A 17028-nucleotide genomic window follows, 5' to 3' on the forward strand; every position below is an offset into this window, starting at 1 on the left:
TATCCTTGTATCATGTCAGTAGACTATAGAAAAGTAGCTGTAATTTACATGAAAATGAAAACTATGTATATCCTCGTATCGTGTCAGTGGACAATGAACTATTTTTACAATTTTGCACTCATCTTCCCCTGCCACTCCAGCACTGCTCTGTCCTCTACCCACCACACAGCCTTCTGATGCCCCTGCATATTCACAGACCAGCGCTGCACAACAGTGCACATTAGCAACCCTCATCAACAGAATGGATTCTAAAGGGTTAGAAAACAGGGGTCACCCAGGCAAATTAGATATTTGATGGGCTCTATTTTTTACAACTGCCTCCACCTAGCATACAAAGGATGGAGACGAATCCTCTAAATGAGATCTAGGGAATATAAAGAGAGATGTGAAGACAGAGAGGGCTGGGGTGGAGTTTGAACAGCAAGCGATGGGCTCTCTACAGCTGCTGGCACTAATGAGGATAATTACCACAGTAATAACATTAGCCTATCTGAGGGAATGGAGGGGAAGGACAAGTGGTTGTGTGTGTGTGGGTGGGCATGTGAGCGTGTGTGCGTGCGTGCATGCATGTGTGTGTGCGTGTGCGCGTACCTTTCATTCTATCTCACTTGCAGTCTCTCCCTCATTCCCTGAATCTCAATATCTCTTTGTTAGCCCACAATAATTCTATTTGGACCTCATATCCGCCATATCAGATTCTAGTTTGTACAAGGTAATTAGCAGAGGAAGGGAAGCCTCCACACCAGGAGGACAAATGCCCCCATGACATCATTCTGGCTCCACTCAGGAGGGGAGGCTTTTTTTTTTTTTCTTCCTCCCCCACATCATTTTTCCTGTCATTCAAGAAAAGCACAGAATAGGGGCAAAAATATAGTGACAAGTGAAAGTTGATGACATTGAAAAGGAGGAGAGTTGGGGATTAACAAGATAAAGAAATGGAGAGAAGGAGAAGGAGAGATAAAGGAGAGAGTGATTTAAGATGAGATGGAGGGCTGTGTTTCACTGCAGGCCTGTAATCTCCAATCAGCTTTAACTAACAGACAACGGGGGAAAGTTCGTCAGCGTTAATGCAACTTGCCATTCAGAAGGAGCCGCTGCATCCAGCTGGGAGTCGGGGGATGAGGGGGGGATTAACTGGCACTCAGGTAGAGAGATGAAGGGAATCAGATGGAGGTTGGTCACACCCTCCACTCTCTCCTTCCTGCCTGTCTGAATGTGTGTTTTCTGGGTGGAGTGGGGAGAAGAGGGAGAACAGTGTGCTTCATTGCACTCTGTTGTGGTTGTGATCTGTATCCACGTTTATGATTGTGATTTGTATCTCATGTGTGGCATAACCAAATAAAAAGGTGTCATTTTGAAGATTAGTGAGCCAATTTCTTTCCCAAGTGAACCGGAGTTGTTGTTTTCTGGGTGGCTCTATGATTTGGGGTGTGGTGCCCACTTGTGTTGAAAAGTGAAATAACATCCAAAATTCACTTTGTGAAGAACTTGAAGGAGCGGAGAAGGAGGATATGGAAGTGCAGGCCACTGTTATTATTCATTAGTTTATTATAAACATACAATGTATTGATTAGGAAGCAGGTGGCATTTTAAAAAACAACAACAACAACAACATACAAACATTCAACAAGAGTGGGCCTATATGGCCTATATGGCAGTATATGTATATGACAGATAATTTTTCATCTTATAACTGAACAGTCAGCTGTGACTGACAAATATCATGCCCTATAATTTACTAATTAGGAGTTTATCTGTTGTGTTAGTTCAATGTTCCTTTTTTTCTGATGTGTCCTCACTGTCGGCTCTTAACAGACTAGCATTCATCCCAGGTATTCTCCAGACTCTGGTTGTCCATCACCGCTGCCTTCCTCCGAATTATCAAATCGATACTCCTCTTCTTCCTCCAGATGGCCCTTCATCACCACTGATAAACAGTGTAGAAATGTAGAAATAAGAAAATGAAGAAGAAGAAAAATCAAATTCCTTAATAAATCATTGTAGGCTATATGCATTGCAGGAGTGCTACACAATGTCCCCCTGAAACACTCACCCTGTCTCAACACTGTGAGTCGAGCAGATGCCAATTTTTCTCCTAAGGCATTGCGGGAGATGCAAGAATAAACCCCTGCATCAGAGAGGTGGAGGCCCTGTATCTGCAGCCAAGTAGAGACGGTGTAGCGCTGGGGACCCCCTCGAACCTGAGACAATGAAAAGCATGAAGTCTGGACATAAGCGATATAAATATATTTAAGGACAAGAAAAGTAGGACTGTAAATGGTAGACCTGTAAACCCTGGATTCAAACACACAATAAATTAAACCAAAAACATCTACAACATTGTGACATACAGTAAATACTCAGGGAACTTACATATTTCAATCAATTATGCTCTTAAAGAGTAACTAAACCCCAACCCCAAATTTGTGTAAAGCCTAACCTCTAATGGTAAAAAGCATGCTACTGAAATTACCACCTGCCATTTCCTAATCTTTGGTGCCATGGTGATATCATCACCTGTTGTACTCTATAAAAGGTGACATCACCTGGCACCAAAGACATGGCAATTTTAGTAGCATGCTTTTTACCATTAGATATCAGGCTTTACATTTGGGTTTGGGGTTTTGTCACTCTTTAATGAAACTCTAAATGACGTCTAATCAATAAAAGTCTTATCAAACCTGGACAGAGATGTGAGGGTCGTCCCCTGGCAGGAAGTTGTCACTCCCTCTCTTCCTCCAGTTCAGGTTTGGAAGAGGGAAGGCTGACACCTCGCAGCCAAACACGATGTCATTCCCTGTGTAGTTGGACAGATCTCTGGGTGCTCTGAGAATGCGGGGTGCTGCGGTAGTGAGTGGAAAGGAGCACCCCAAGGATCAATACTAGGGCCACTGCTGTTCTCTCTCTCTACCAAGAATTTAAAGTCCCCATGAAATTAACTCCCATTACTTTTACTTCCTGGAAAACAGAGTATCTGATATCATGCTGCACTAGCAGGTGTAAATATAAATTCCAACCAATAAAACCACCACAGATTTTTGAACAATCCCGCCCTTCCGTCCCTCCCATCAAATAAAACTGCCTTTCTCCCTGACTCATATTCCATTAGACTTTTGAATGATCCCTCACTGCGTTATGTCCCGCCCCAACATCCTGTTTCAACAGGAAATACAGCAAATCCAGGAAGTAAACATGCCATTTCATGGGGTCTTTAAGACAATTGCAAATCACCAGTAATGATAAAGTAAGCATTCACTTTCCTGGACTGGTACACAGGCTTATAAGAAATGAGTGCAGTCACCAGAGTAGCAGGGTCCCTGTCCAGCGAGCTTGAGGGTGGCCTTACTGCGGCTGGCGGCCTCTCTCAGCTGACACAGGTTGGGGTAGTTCCACCCATCTGATCCACACACGGGACCCTTATCCCGGCACACGCACGTCGGCTCCGGGTCAGGCCTCCCACCCCCCCTCTGTCCCCTCTTTGTCGTTTTCCTCTGGCAGACCAGGCCCTCCCCGCAGCGGCCGTAGAACTTCTGAGCCCCGTCCGGGTCGCACTGCTGCCCCTCCACGTTGGCGCACTGCTCGCAGCACCCGCAGTTGTCCTGCACCCGTCCCGCGGGACAGTCGTCGGGTGCCGGGGGGCAGAGATGTTGACGGCACTCCCCGCAGCCCTCGCCCTCCTCCCACAGCCGCAGCCAGCCGCGGTGTTGGGGTGGAAGCCCCAGGGAAGGGTGGACCCAAACATTCATGCATATACAGACACAAAACCAGAGCTGAGCCATGGTGCTTGACCAGAGAAATGAGTCTTCCTGAAGAAAATGACAATGTGAAGAAACACAGTAGAGCCAAAAAAAAACCAGAATCAAACTCTAAAATGGTTGCTAGAACTGAACCAAATTTCAGGAGATGATATTCCTGGTTTGCTGCTGTTCTCTGAAAGCCAAATGGTCACGTGTTGTTCCTCCTCTGAGCTTTAAATGTTTCCTTCTGTCTTCTGTTCCCCTCCGTCCTCCTCTGAATGGTTGGATTTATTTTTGTTATTATTACCATGCACCCATGCCGAGAGTTTTGGCCATGTTGTCTTCCCCCTTGAGATTTCCTCATCAGCTCTGAGTCCTTTCTAACAAAGACACAGCATTTGCAGTGAATGAGGGCGATGGGAGCAAATTTCATCTCCTAGGTATCCGACTCTGTCTCTTCTTTCTGTCCTCACAGTTCTGCTGCCTTTCTTCATGTGCCAGTGGCTCTGGGCAGGGCAGGACTGGCAAAAGGGCTTCAGAAATGGCACAGCATATAAAAGAATCCTACTCAATGTGTACTTCATGGAAACATTAAGCAAGACAGCAGCTGTCCATATGACCGTAAAGATCCCATTATATACTTAACATACAATAACAAACGTACAGGGATCTTAATTAATAGGATGTGCAAATATTGACTTTACTCAGTGAAATACAACTCTCTCTGACTCTGTCCGAGGCTCGCTACCTAGTGGAGTAGTGTGAAATTCCTGGGTTTGGCAACAGGTTGTATATGTTTTTTCATTAAATCTGTGTTAGTGTTGTGGAGGCCGGGCATGAGAATGCATCTGGAAGTAGAAAATTCAACAATAAGTTTGGTTAAAGGGGAATTATTTTGGAATGGAGAAAAGGCTTGGATAAACACGTTGAGCTAGACGTGAGATCATTTGCTACACAACAGTGAGAATATATGAAACAAACAAAATACTGAGAAGGGTGTGTGTGTGTGTGTGTGTGTGTGTGTGTGTGTGTGTGTGTGTGCGTGTGTGTGTGTGTGCTGTATTTGCACAATCTTGCAGTACAATGTCAGCATCAGTCACACTATACCATCTTCAGGCATTATGCCGATAATGCTCATAGATTATGCATAATGAACATATTATATACTTCTCATCCTATTCAGTATAACTATATGGTAGACTGGTAAATTGATCCTCTGATAGGCCTACCTCTGCATCTGCTGTATGTAACACAGCCTGAATGCACATAGAGACGAAGGTACATATATTTATAGGGAGAATGATCTTCCATATATACTGTATATGGAAAGAGAGTCGACTGTCTATCTTATGTTATGTATCTTCGAGGTCTTCTTGGCCTTTTACCATGTCAGGGGTCAGTCTGTACTGTGTTACTATTGTAAGTTGTCAATGTGTCTCTGTACCAATGCCACCAAGACAAATTCTGGTATATTTATTGTTCTTGAGGAATAAAGTGATATTGATACAGGGAAGGGGCATGTATGACTAGGCCATTTAAAACTGCAAAAAGTATTATGATATCTGTAGACAGGCTAACTGGGCTACATGATAAAGCTTTACTTTTTTTTTTTCCTGAATAATTTTCCCTGAATATTTTCTAAATCACATTTTAAACGGTAACGTGGCACTTTCCCCTTGACTTTCGGTATGTTTTACAATATGCTCGCTGTCCCACAATCAGCTCCCTGTTCAGTGAATGGTCAAAGGCGTGGCTGTAAAAGCGAGTGGTTTCTGACGTCATTCCACGTGAAACTCGCACGTATCAGCGGAGACTTTGGAGAACCGTGAAGCTAGCAGTAATGCACAATGTAGTGTCCGGGGTTCTTTCAAAATAAAAGCGCTACTCAGCGTATACCAAGACAAACACAGCCGTAGCGGTTGTTTTGGCCATTAGAAAAAATAGCACATTGCACAGTCGCAGCTTCAATTGTATTATAATACAAGATAAGAGGCTTCAAACGATATGGATTTATGAATGTGTAAACCCATGCTCATGTGTACGCTTTTATTTTGAAAGCAACGCTACAGGAAGTCATGCGTTATTCGTTCACTTTACTTTCTCTTCCACGTCTTACAGGAAGTAAGAAAATGTCCAAACGAGACAGGGGAAAACTTCATTAATTGGACGGATAGGTAACTCCATTCACTCTTCACGTTCACTTTCCTTACATCTGCCGACCGGACCGAGCAGCTGTCTCTCTGCCAGGAACGAGAATTCACAGCTTTTGACGGGCGCTTGAGTAAGTATTTCCACAACCATCCTATACACAGTAGGATGTGGTCTATTGACAGTGCCTGTCTTTAGACTTTAGACTTAAGAATAGTTTGCCAGATCTTTGGCACTGAGTGGAGCTGATTAGAGTCCAGTGGCTACACAGAATATGATGCCACTTTTCAAACTCACTGTCAAGTGGGCTTTTCTGTTCTTCAGTTTAACAGGTTTGGGTTCCCACAGTATCCTTACTGCTCTATATTGTGTTTTGAATGTTGTTAAATCAGTTGGCTAACGTTACTGTGGAAAGTTGGAATATATCTGGAAACACTATGTCTCCAGACAACTGTGTCCTTTACCACCAAGGGCTCTCAAGAGATGAGGAATACAACATTGAAAACTGATAGTTGGTTTCATATTGACTTGTACAATAGCTACTACTGAATTGCTGTATTATGGTTTGACAGGTTACATGCACCAACTGGTGACGTGGGACAGTAGGTGTGGCGGGTCAGATATCCACCTCACAAACCTGTCAGTTGTGCTAGGTGGGTCTCAAAACAAAAGGATGACCTGTTTTTCCAAAGCAGTTGTATGAGATTGCCTGAATGGGCCACATGCCACTATAACCATTATATACCTTAAATGAACAGCTTAATGTAAGATACAGTTTTAAAAAAAAAAAAGTTCTGAAAAAGGCACAAACCAAGTTTACCAACTGGGCTAGAATAAACCCAACAGGACATGCGATCTTTGAATGGAGGGTCGACTAGGTGCTCTAACAGTATAGCAGTGTGTGTTATGGGGGTGTGATGTGTGCCACTGTTGGGCGACAGGTGCTGAGGATGGCAGAGAAGGTCCTGGTCACAGGTGGAGGCGGCTACATTGGCAGTCACTGTGTGGTGGAGCTCATTGAAGCGGGCTACTATCCCGTCGTCATAGACAACTTCAGCAATGCTGTGCGAGGTAAGTTTCCTTACTGGAACCAGATGCTGTTGAACATCTACATCATGATGCCTTATCTGTGGGAGAGTGTTTGTTTAGCGCTGTGTGACTGATACCTGTTAACACTCTGAATGTATGTGTGTGTGTGTGTGTGTGTGTGTGTGTGTGTGTGTGCGTCACCTCCCGTTTTGAATGGAGGAGAAGGGGATGTGCCGGAGAGCCTCCGCAGGATAGAGAAGTTCCTGGACACCAGCATTGAGTTCCATGAACTAGACCTTCTGGACCGACCCGGCTTGGAAAAACTCTTCAAAAAGGTCAGAGAGACAATCCAGTTGTTTTATTACATGTAAAAATAAAACTTGTAAAAGTGATTGTGAATTATTTTCAAGCCCTCGCTTTAGAAGATAGTGACATTTTAGAGGATGCAATTATCTTTTATGCATTTATGAAATATAAAATACTGAATGCAGGGTAACTTTTTTTCCTTTAATGGATGCGTAGCATTTTGAAGCTTTAGAAAATGCTGACATTTATGAGGATGCAGTTATCTTTTATGCCTTTATGAAATGTTGAGTAATGAATGTTGGGTAACTTGTTCTTCCTATAACCCAGGTCTGAAATTAATACCTGCCAAGCACCAAATGTAACCAGTAACTTTTTGAGATGATAAAATTTGAATGCCTCAGTTATATAGGCTTTGGTCTGTGCCTGTTCTCAAACTTTCTCCCTGCTGACCACCATAGACTGTCAAATAGCATTAAAAACAGGTGCGGTGACATATTTATATTAAAAATACATACTAATTATTCTGGCCAGTAAGAATTATTCTTGCCTGGTGAATTATTTTAGTTTACTAACCCTTGGCAGGTGAGCCAAAAGGTTAATTTCAGATACTGCCTATAACGGATAAAGCATTTTGAGAATACAATCCTTCAAACTACTCACACCCGTCACACATTCATATCTGTGTCTTTCTGTGTCGCAGCATTCCTTCAGCGCTGTGATGCACTTCGCTGGTCTGAAGGCTGTTGGGGAGTCGGTGGAGCAGCCGTTACGCTACTACAGGGTCAACCTCACCGGCTCCATCAACCTGCTTGAGGTCAGTTTGCACCCCTGTATTCCAACACAGCCTGTCCTCCACTAAATCTTGAAACACTTTGCACCATTTGAAGTGATCACTATTTACACTAATGCTCGACTTTGTTTGCTGAGTGCATGACAATCAGTGTGTGTTCGTTTGATATTTGCATTAGCTAATTATAATACTGTGATGTAATGTGATGTGTGGAGCTTGTGGTTTCCTCCAAACTCACCGCTGTGATGTCAGCGCATATGCTTACTGCTAAGGTTTGTGTGGCGTGTCGTAAGGTGCGTCTGCAAGGCGTGCGCGCTTTAGACCGCTGTCCCGCCGGCTGCTGATTGTGCGTGTGTGTGGTGTTTTTGTGTGTGCATCTGCATGTGTCCCAGGTAATGCAGGCTCACGGAGTGCGCAATCTGGTGTTCAGCAGCTCGGCCACGGTGTACGGAGACCCGCAGCGCCTGCCCATCGACGAGCAGCACCCCGTGGGCGGCTGCACCAACCCCTACGGCAAGTCCAAGTACTTCATCGAGGAGATGATCGTGGACCAGTGCAAGGCTAACAAGGTACCGCTCAAGGGGGAAGAGAGGCATTCACATACACACACCCACACATGCATACACTACCAGTCAAAGGTTTGGACACACCTGATTGAATGTACTATGTTTTTCATTATCTTAAAGCCATTTTGATCTAAAGGCTTATGCTTAAATGCTTGAAATTTGTTTCTTAAACAAATATGAATAGTGAAGTTGATCCTATGTATGAATTTCTTTCCAAAGCCTTTGCCTACTACTTTAAAGAATCTAAAATATAAGATAGTTTTGATTTGTTTAACACTTTTTTAATCACTTTTTTTGTGTTATTTCATATTCATTTTAATGTCTTTACTATTATTCTAAAATGTGAAAAATAGTAAAAATAAAGAAAAATGCGTGTGTCCAAACTTTTCACTGGTAGTGCACATACTGTACCTACAAGGTTTCTCATTATTGTCTGTGTGTAAGCAGGAGTGGAATGCTGTGCTGCTGCGTTATTTCAACCCAATCGGGGCTCATTCCTCTGGCCTGATAGGAGAGGACCCTCAGGGCATCCCCAACAACTTGCTGCCATATGTCGCTCAGGTATGTGCCTCTCTGCCAAATACACACACAGCAACTTCATAATGATTTCTTGGCCCGAAGAACGCATCCCATTATCATTCTCTGTTCAGCTTGGTGTCGTCTGACATTTAGATCCTGTGGAGGATTTGACTGTTTTGATTTGATTGTTTCATTGCACTGCTTAATTTCTCTTCTTCCTAGGTTGCCATTGGGAGAAGAAAGTACCTCAGCGTGTTTGGGAATGACTACAACACGCTTGATGGGACCGGTAATGGAGAAGCCCTGTTATCTGCAGTGCATGGCATCTGTTCACAAATTGGATTTAATTGCGTTTTAAATTCATTTTTTGGCAGAGGGTTGTGAATATCAACTAAAATGTCATCTGACTTTTTTGAATGCTCCCATTCATGTAAAACATTTTTTTCTCTCTTTTGCTAGGTGTGAGAGATTATATCCACGTTGTAGATCTGGCAAAGGGACACATAGCAGCTCTCAAGAAGCTGAAGGACAACTGTGGCTGCAAGGTACATTTAAAAAAAACTTTGAACCACCTACCATACATCATCACTATTTTTCTTCTCTCACGAACCAATTTCTGATTCGCTGTATATATGCATGCATGCATTGCATACTTGACGTGTGTGTGTGTGTGTGTGTGTGTGTGTGTGTGTCCATAGGTGTACAACCTGGGAACAGGAACAGGCTATTCTGTGCTCCAGATGGTGAAAGCTATGGAGAAGGCCTCAGGGAGAGAGGTGAATGACGTTAATGAGAGAACAGAGGGACTTGTATAGGTCAAAATGGTTGTCTGGGGTTAAAGGAAAAATGCACCCTAAAACACTTTAACACCGCATTCCTGGGCCCATTGTGTTGTTTGGTGGTGTATTTTTCTGATTCCCACAGATAATTGGCCACACATAGACATTATTTCCAGTGCAGCTAGAATTGAGTTTGATAGCAGAAAAAATTACAGCTATTTAAAACATCAACCGTAAATGTCAGGTTTTGGTACCTCAAAATCAAAAAGCAAAGGCTTCCTTCTTGACTCAGCATTTTGCACCGATTTCCAACAATCATACAGGGAGAAATCCATTGTAGAAGAGTTGCACAGTTTAACGAAATCGAGGGAACTAATTATATCTCGTGCGCACGAATGGACTAAAACGTGCGTACGTTACAGTAAATCGTGGACTCGATATAACTTTTTTTCTCTCTCAATGGCCACTCCCGGGCTCCGTAGCTGTCAGTCGTGTGACAAAAAAATAAATAAAATGCTATCTTCGACAGCTTTTTTTGTCTTTTGAACAACCGGACACACAACATTGTTCTCTGTCCACTCTCACTTTTTCTAGACTGGGAAAACTCACTGTGCTTTTCGCTGTTGCTCTCTTCACCTACATGCATAATCCAGAGCTGAATGCAACACATTCACGCCCCTTCTCTGGGGGTTGTGGGAAACGTAGGAATATACTAACTTAATTAGAAGTAGACCAGGCTTTCTTTAACCCAAAGGCCAAGGTACAGAAGGACTGACTTAGACAGTTAGAGCTTATAATGTCTTGATTTAGACGTGTGTTCCTGCATTGCTGCTCTATTTTCTCTCCAAATAAAATGAGTTAGGTGCAGTAACCAGGCTACATAACCAATTTTGTTATCCTGTGAGTTGGAGAGGTGAACCATAGCATCAGCACTGTGCTATGAAGGCTGGTCTCTGGTCCACTAAGGTTCCCCCTCCTTCTTTAGGCTAAACCATCTCACATTTTTTTAAAACTCTCACTGAATGTGTTCTCCCTAGATCTCGTACCAGATCGCCCCTCGGAGGGGGGGAGATGTAGCGTCCTGCTACGCTGACCCTCGCCTGGCTGAGAAGGAGCTGGGCTGGAAGGCCGACTTCAACCTGGAGAGAATGTGTAAGGACGGCTAACACAGTCTATCAGTCACTGCCGCTCAGCATCTGCACCTGTTGCCCACGCTTCCATCGCCTGATTTGATTTGATTGTTTTAATATCAGTAAAATATGAATGCTCCCTTGACCCGATCCTCCTCCAAAACAAGACTAGACATATTGTTCTATAGCTTGATGAGGTAAAATATTCTTCTGTATCTCCTCATGTCATTTTCTCTGTAGGTGAGGACCTGTGGCGCTGGCAGTCCAAGAACCCCACTGGATTTTCCAACGGCCCAGCCTCTTGATGCAACTCCAGCCTCTTCTAGTTTACATCATCCTCCAAGTCATCGGGCCAAAGCAAACCATAAAGTTCCTCATTTTTCTATCTCACATTCGCGCATGAAGAGACCTCAAGAGGAGCTGAATGCTTCATGTTTTACCATATTTAATTATTATTTTGATTCTATACTGACTGCGATCTCTTCTTCAAATTACCGCTTATGTTACATGCAACATGTAAAATGTCTCGTCTCTCTCTGTTTTCTCTGTCTTGTCATTCTTAGTGTTGACAATGGGTATTTTCTCTAATTATGTATTGCTCTGTGAGCCATAACAATGAGGGAATAAATTAATTTTCTTACTGAAAAAATTGTATGTCATATCACTACACCATTATGAAACTGTCTGGGCTAATGAAAATAATTATGAAATAAGTGTTGATGAAGTGAGACTACCAAAATGTTGGATAAAAGATGAGATAAAAGCAAAATGTCCGTTACTAAAAATAATTATTGTAAAGTTTTTGAGGGATAACTTCAAATATCACAGCAAAATTATACGTTCCTATAGGAATATTGTAGGGATACCATAGGAGAGAAAAAAAATCCTTTACCTGCAAGTGTGATAAGGTGACAATAAACTCATAAGACACACTATAAGAGTCTGTAGGGAGATCAGACTGATGCCATAGTAGATATAAAAAAATACTATAAATAAAGTATTATGCTATTGAGTACCACAGACACCATCAATTCCTACATAAATATTGGAGGAATATTACAGTGATTTTTTTTTTAAGGGTGAGGAATTTGGAGTTCAAGGTTGCTCTGCTGTTAAGGCTATTTTAATGTAAAGAGGGCACTGGGGCTTTAAATGGCTCCTTGGCCCTCGGGCGCCCAGTTAATAAACACCCACGTCAGCATAGTGCTACAGTCGCTCTAAACGGGTTTCGGTCTTTAGGGCTGAGCAGGAAGTGCATGACTGTGAACCCTGGACGAGAGAAAAAAAAGAAGAAGAAGAAGAAGAAAAAGGCAAAAGCAATAAAACGATGGATATGGTGGCAGACTTGGGGGCGAGTAGACTCTATCGGGCGCCGGGTGAATCAGGTCACCAGTGAGTATCGATGGATTTGTCATGGGTATCACGGCTTAGGGCGTAAGCGGGTCCTGCAGACACCGCGTGCCTGGGAACGAGTCGCTGGGTCCGGGTAGCAAGGCAAATCCTCCCCGCTGCTCATTGTGCTCCGGAGCTCCGGCGTGAAGGGAGAGGGAGGAGGAGGAGGAGGGGGGGGGGGCGGACTTTAGGATGGAAACGGGTGTGTTAGCACGTCTTATACTCGGATTGATGTACTATCTGGGTCGTATTTATTTGTCATTATGCAGTGTGTTCATTTGCTGTAGGTTTGTGTCTACGGTGTTCTATTGTGTGGGAGCTGGAGCCTGAAGTGGGCGTCTCTCCAGGACAGACTGGGCTGCTCTGGCGCGCCGCTGCCCGCTTTTCTCGCGCAGGACTGCAGCTCCCTCCTGTCTTATTGCGGGCCTACGGATGTCTGAATTACGGAGAACCGCTCGGTTAACGGGATATTTGACTTCGTTTCGTGTGACACTGTGCACTACCGGCTCTTGCGGGCGGGCGTTGCACCGTGGGTTATCGGGCGCTGCGGAGCCCCTTGTCAGCGAGCATCGCCTCATTAAAAATGAATGCGTATAATTCATAGCCTACATGAGGATAGGTAAATACCACATAAGAGGAAATGTTAGGAAGTACTAATTCTGCAAAGCATACACTATTAGGATGCGGCACATTTCTTTCTATCCTCAGGACGCACGTGTCAGGCTACAGTTTTGTATTTTGCCTTTGACATCTGTCAGGCGGCTGTCTCACATCGGACATTTCGTGAGCGCTTTAGCTTTCCTCCGGGACGACTCCGGGGTTTTGTCACCCGATGCTCTCTGACTGAGTCGGGTGTAGCCCATTAGAAAAAGCCGTTGATGGAAGGCTCGTCCGGCCAATCACAGCGCAGGATGAAGTCCTGTGGGCAGGCTCTCTGCGGAGCTGGCGCTGTTCCAGTGCAGAGACAAAGACAGTGGATGTTTGACAACGCCAATAAATGGGGTGACACTGCTGTGCTTGTAGTTGAACCTGTAGTTAATGTTTGGGTCCTGTAGTGTAATTATTTACCAAGGTGAGCTGATATAGTTACAAGGCTGCATGTCCCGTGACTCACTCAGGAGACCACATGAGTCTGTAATAAAGATGTGTGCCTGCTACTGTATAGAAGGTAAATTATATGTTTGCACATATTGAGGCCTACGCTTACAGCTCTTTAATTCAGGCACAAGAAAATGGAAGTGTCTGTCAGTTTCACTTATGAGCGCATGAACAGTGTGTGTGATTTGTTAGTTTTTTGCAGAACAAACCTGAGTCAGCCTATTTGAAATACACAGCCGATGTGAGCGCTGCCATGTTGTGTGTTGCAGGCAGCCTCAGAGGTGGTTCAACACGGCTGACATCACGGCGGCCCACCAGAGCAACCTGCTGAAGCAGCTGAACCAGCAGCGGCGGCAGGAGCTGTTCTGCGACTGCAGCGTGCTGGTGGAGGGCCAGCTGTTCAGGGCCCACAGGAACGTGCTGTTCGCCAGCAGCGGCTACTTCCGCATGCTGCTGTCCCAGGGGGCCGAGGGCCTGTCCGACTCGGTCAACGCCACCTTCGACGTCTTCAGCCCCGAGACCTTCACCGTCATCCTGGACTTCATCTACTCAGGCCAGCTGGACCTCTCCAGCCACAACGTGATCGAGGTGATGTCGGCGGCCAGTTACCTCCAGATGAACAACGTCATCAACTACTGCAAGAACTTCATCAAATCCTCTTTGGACATCAGCGTGAAGGATGACGACAGTGACCGCTGCCTCAGCCTGCCCGAGGCCTGCAGCTTCCCCCACGGGGCTGAAGAAGAGGCGACAGAGCAGCAGCAGCAGCAGGGCCCCCGCTCCGTCAGCCCCCCGCCGGCCCTCTGGACCCATGACAGCTCCAGGTCCCAGTCCGGCTTCATGGTGAAGGACCCGGACCAGGAAGCTCCGGCCTCGGCCCTCAAGACCAACCCGAGCAGCCCGGCTGTCGAGCCCAACACAGAGGCGGAGGAGCTGCAGGACCCTGAGGACCCTCTGTTCACCTTGCCGGGACCAGAGCGGCGGCGAGGAAAGGGGGGAGCCAAGAGGAGAACGCCCTACTGCACTCGCTCCTCCACCCAGCATGAAGCCGTGGAGGTGCAGGAGGCAAGGTCACAAAAGGCCGAAAAGGCAGAGGAGCTGTACGCCACTCTACCAACTATTGTGGGCGTTATAGGACACTTTAATAAAGGTGAGTGGGCCTGTATGTGAGAAAATTAGGAGTCCGTATTTCTTGTATCTATAGCAAGAGATGAGATGATGAATAACTGAGTAGTGTTATCCAGGGAGTGAAGCTCTGAACCGCTTCTGTTCCTCTCTACAGAATCCAACCCCAGCATGCGCTTCAAGTGTCCCTTCTGTACGCACACAGTGAAGAGGAAGGCAGACCTGAAGCGGCACCTGCGCTGTCACACGGGGGAGAGGCCGTACCCCTGTCAGGCCTGCAACAAGCGCTTTACTCGCCTGGAGCACCTGCGCAGCCATTTTGAGACGGTAGGGTCACCTGCAACCAGGGGGCGTCTATCAGACCAAGTTTCAGTGGGGGGGGGGGGGGAGCCGACTACAAGCTCTTGAATGAGATTAACTAAATTGTGTGTCGAGGTGCTGCTTAAAAAATATAGACTCTATTGCTTAGAAACATGATGTTTCGTCCATAATGGCCTTCATCAGATCAATACATACATGCATGACACAAGTGTCTATAGCATTAGGTTAACCCAGGTGACAGACAGTTAGGTTGATTACAGATCGTCAGAACACAATCAAGGTGGATCTCACCCAATAAGAAGATAAAGGTAAGCTGAGGCAGGGTGCCACAGGCAGAGCAGGAATCCTCTTAGGGAGGGAGGAGGAAGCCAACAGCTACACTATGCCTTGGTCAAACATAAATAAATAAATAAATAATAATGATAATAATAATAATAATAATAATAATGATAATAATGGTAATAATAATAATAATGATAATAATATTATATATATATATTTATACTTATAATTTAACCTTTATTTAACCAGGCAGGTCAATTAAGAACAAATTCTTATTTGCAATGGCGGCCTGGCAAGAGGACAAAGGACGTCTCGAAGGGTAGGGGAAAGGGACAGAAAAAAAACCCAACAAAACAGTAATAGTAACAATATGAAAAGGTAATCTATAAGAAGATACCAATGTAAAATAGACAACTAAATTAAGCAGAGGAACAGCACAAGCTCATGACTCCCATATCCAAAATTCCATTAATATGGCAAGTAGAGGCCACCGTAGAACGGATTCAGGAGCGTGGAAATAGTGACAAAATTTAGGCTGTGCTGTAGGATCAAACAGCAGAGGCTGCATCTATTTTTTATGCATAGTGTCTAGAACCACCCACACATACCTATGCACATACACATACAGAAACACCAGCAGTAGCACCACAATCCGGTACTAAACATATTTTTCTCCATTCTTATATATTTCTTATTCTTATTCTTATTATTATTCTTATATGTTTCTGTCTGACTTGTTTGTCCCTGCTCACTGCTCCACAGATCCATCAAGCCAGGAAGCTGGTATGCAGGAAGTGCAAGTGTCAGGTGACGGAGGAGACCGGACATGTGGTGTGTGAGGGCACACGGCGCTACCGCATGTGCACCACGTGCATCCAGGAAGTGGGATGTGATGCCATGCCCATGGACAGTCTGGATGAGACCAGTGATGAGCCGGCGCTGTTGCTGGGAGTGGATGGGGAGGAGGAGGGGGACACCCAGAGGTCCTGGATGGTAACTGATGATGACGACCTGGCCGAAGACTCGGGAGCCGACCTCATCATCCAGCAAGTGGACGACAGTGACGAGGAGCTGCAGTGATATGGGACCAAAGTGTGTGTGTGTGTGCGTGTGTGTACGTGTGTGTGAACATGTGTGTGTGTGCGTGTGTGTGTGTGTGTGTGTGCACAGGTACGCACACATAGTGATTGTGTATGTTAAAGCCATGCAAGTAAATTTATGCATAAAATGTATGATCCAGTTATGTAAATAGACACATTTATGATATATTAATTATCCATTAGTTAAATGCAACTGGTTAATTCATTATTTTCAAGGAAAATAATTGACTTTTGTTACAAAATGGAATGTTTTTTTGTTAATCTTCATAAAGATTTGCAGTATCCAAAGCATACTTCATGCATGCATGTTCAGTGTTTTCTTTTCTTTGGATATAATTATAAAATAGCTGTTATGATGTTATAGGTTCTTACACATGCATGCAAAAACATCTTTGCTACTTTTGAGACTCTCTGCCTTGATAAAAGTGATATTGATGGCACTAAAGCAAAACAAAATTGCAAGGACAAAATGATGAGGCCAGTGCCTCACTACTGTGAGGCTTTTTTATGATTATGTTTGATTTGATTTGTACTATGAAACAATGGCAATTATTATTTATTTCCTTTTTTACTTTTTGACACATTAAAGATATTTTTATAGATTACCTGGTCTCTGTCTCTTCAGTGTCTATCAGAAAGCTAAGAAGTTCAATAGGGTCTGGCTGTAGCTCCAATCTCCGACCAATGGATGGCGATAACGCGCCAC

The 17028-nt window shown here is 44.4% G+C and overlaps 3 protein-coding genes across 4 annotated transcripts; 2 read left to right on the forward strand and 1 right to left on the reverse strand.

Annotated features, from left to right (window-relative positions):
- Positions 1–1699: 1699 nt before the first annotated feature.
- LOC139648549 (kazal-type serine protease inhibitor domain-containing protein 1-like) lies at positions 1700–3746 on the reverse strand. Its single transcript, XM_071524712.1, has 4 exons — positions 3302–3746; positions 2682–2842; positions 2054–2201; positions 1700–1927 (listed from the first exon to the last, which is right to left on the reverse strand). Exons 1-4 carry the CDS (start codon positions 3744–3746, stop codon positions 1824–1826), a joined length of 858 nt encoding a protein of 285 aa, XP_071380813.1. The 3' UTR covers positions 1700–1823.
- Positions 3747–5854: 2108 nt separating this feature from the next.
- Positions 5855–11449, forward strand: gale (UDP-galactose-4-epimerase). 2 transcript variants are annotated; one of them, XM_071524723.1, is made up of 11 exons: positions 5855–6018; positions 6784–6956; positions 7134–7249; positions 7921–8034; positions 8403–8579; positions 9024–9137; positions 9318–9384; positions 9555–9640; positions 9794–9871; positions 10912–11026; positions 11245–11449. In XM_071524723.1, exons 2-11 carry the CDS (start codon positions 6803–6805, stop codon positions 11307–11309), a joined length of 1086 nt encoding a protein of 361 aa, XP_071380824.1. In that variant the 5' UTR covers positions 5855–6018; positions 6784–6802; the 3' UTR covers positions 11310–11449. The 2 variants fall into 2 exon arrangements, with proteins under 2 accessions (XP_071380824.1, XP_071380825.1); XM_071524724.1 differs by having other exon boundaries at positions 7137–7249.
- Positions 11450–12331: 882 nt separating this feature from the next.
- On the forward strand, positions 12332–16877 carry zbtb8a (zinc finger and BTB domain containing 8A). Its single transcript, XM_071524740.1, has 4 exons — positions 12332–12396; positions 13764–14644; positions 14777–14946; positions 15985–16877. Exons 1-4 carry the CDS (start codon positions 12332–12334, stop codon positions 16300–16302), a joined length of 1434 nt encoding a protein of 477 aa, XP_071380841.1. The 3' UTR covers positions 16303–16877.
- Positions 16878–17028: the final 151 nt, after the last annotated feature.

The sequence above is a fragment of the Centroberyx affinis genome, unplaced genomic scaffold (genome assembly GCF_046629955.1).
Source record: "Centroberyx affinis isolate AG114_WGS23_722 - 3 ecotype Tasmania unplaced genomic scaffold, CSIRO-AGI_Caff_v1 ptg001226l_1, whole genome shotgun sequence".
Taxonomy (NCBI): domain Eukaryota; kingdom Metazoa; phylum Chordata; class Actinopteri; order Beryciformes; family Berycidae; genus Centroberyx; species Centroberyx affinis.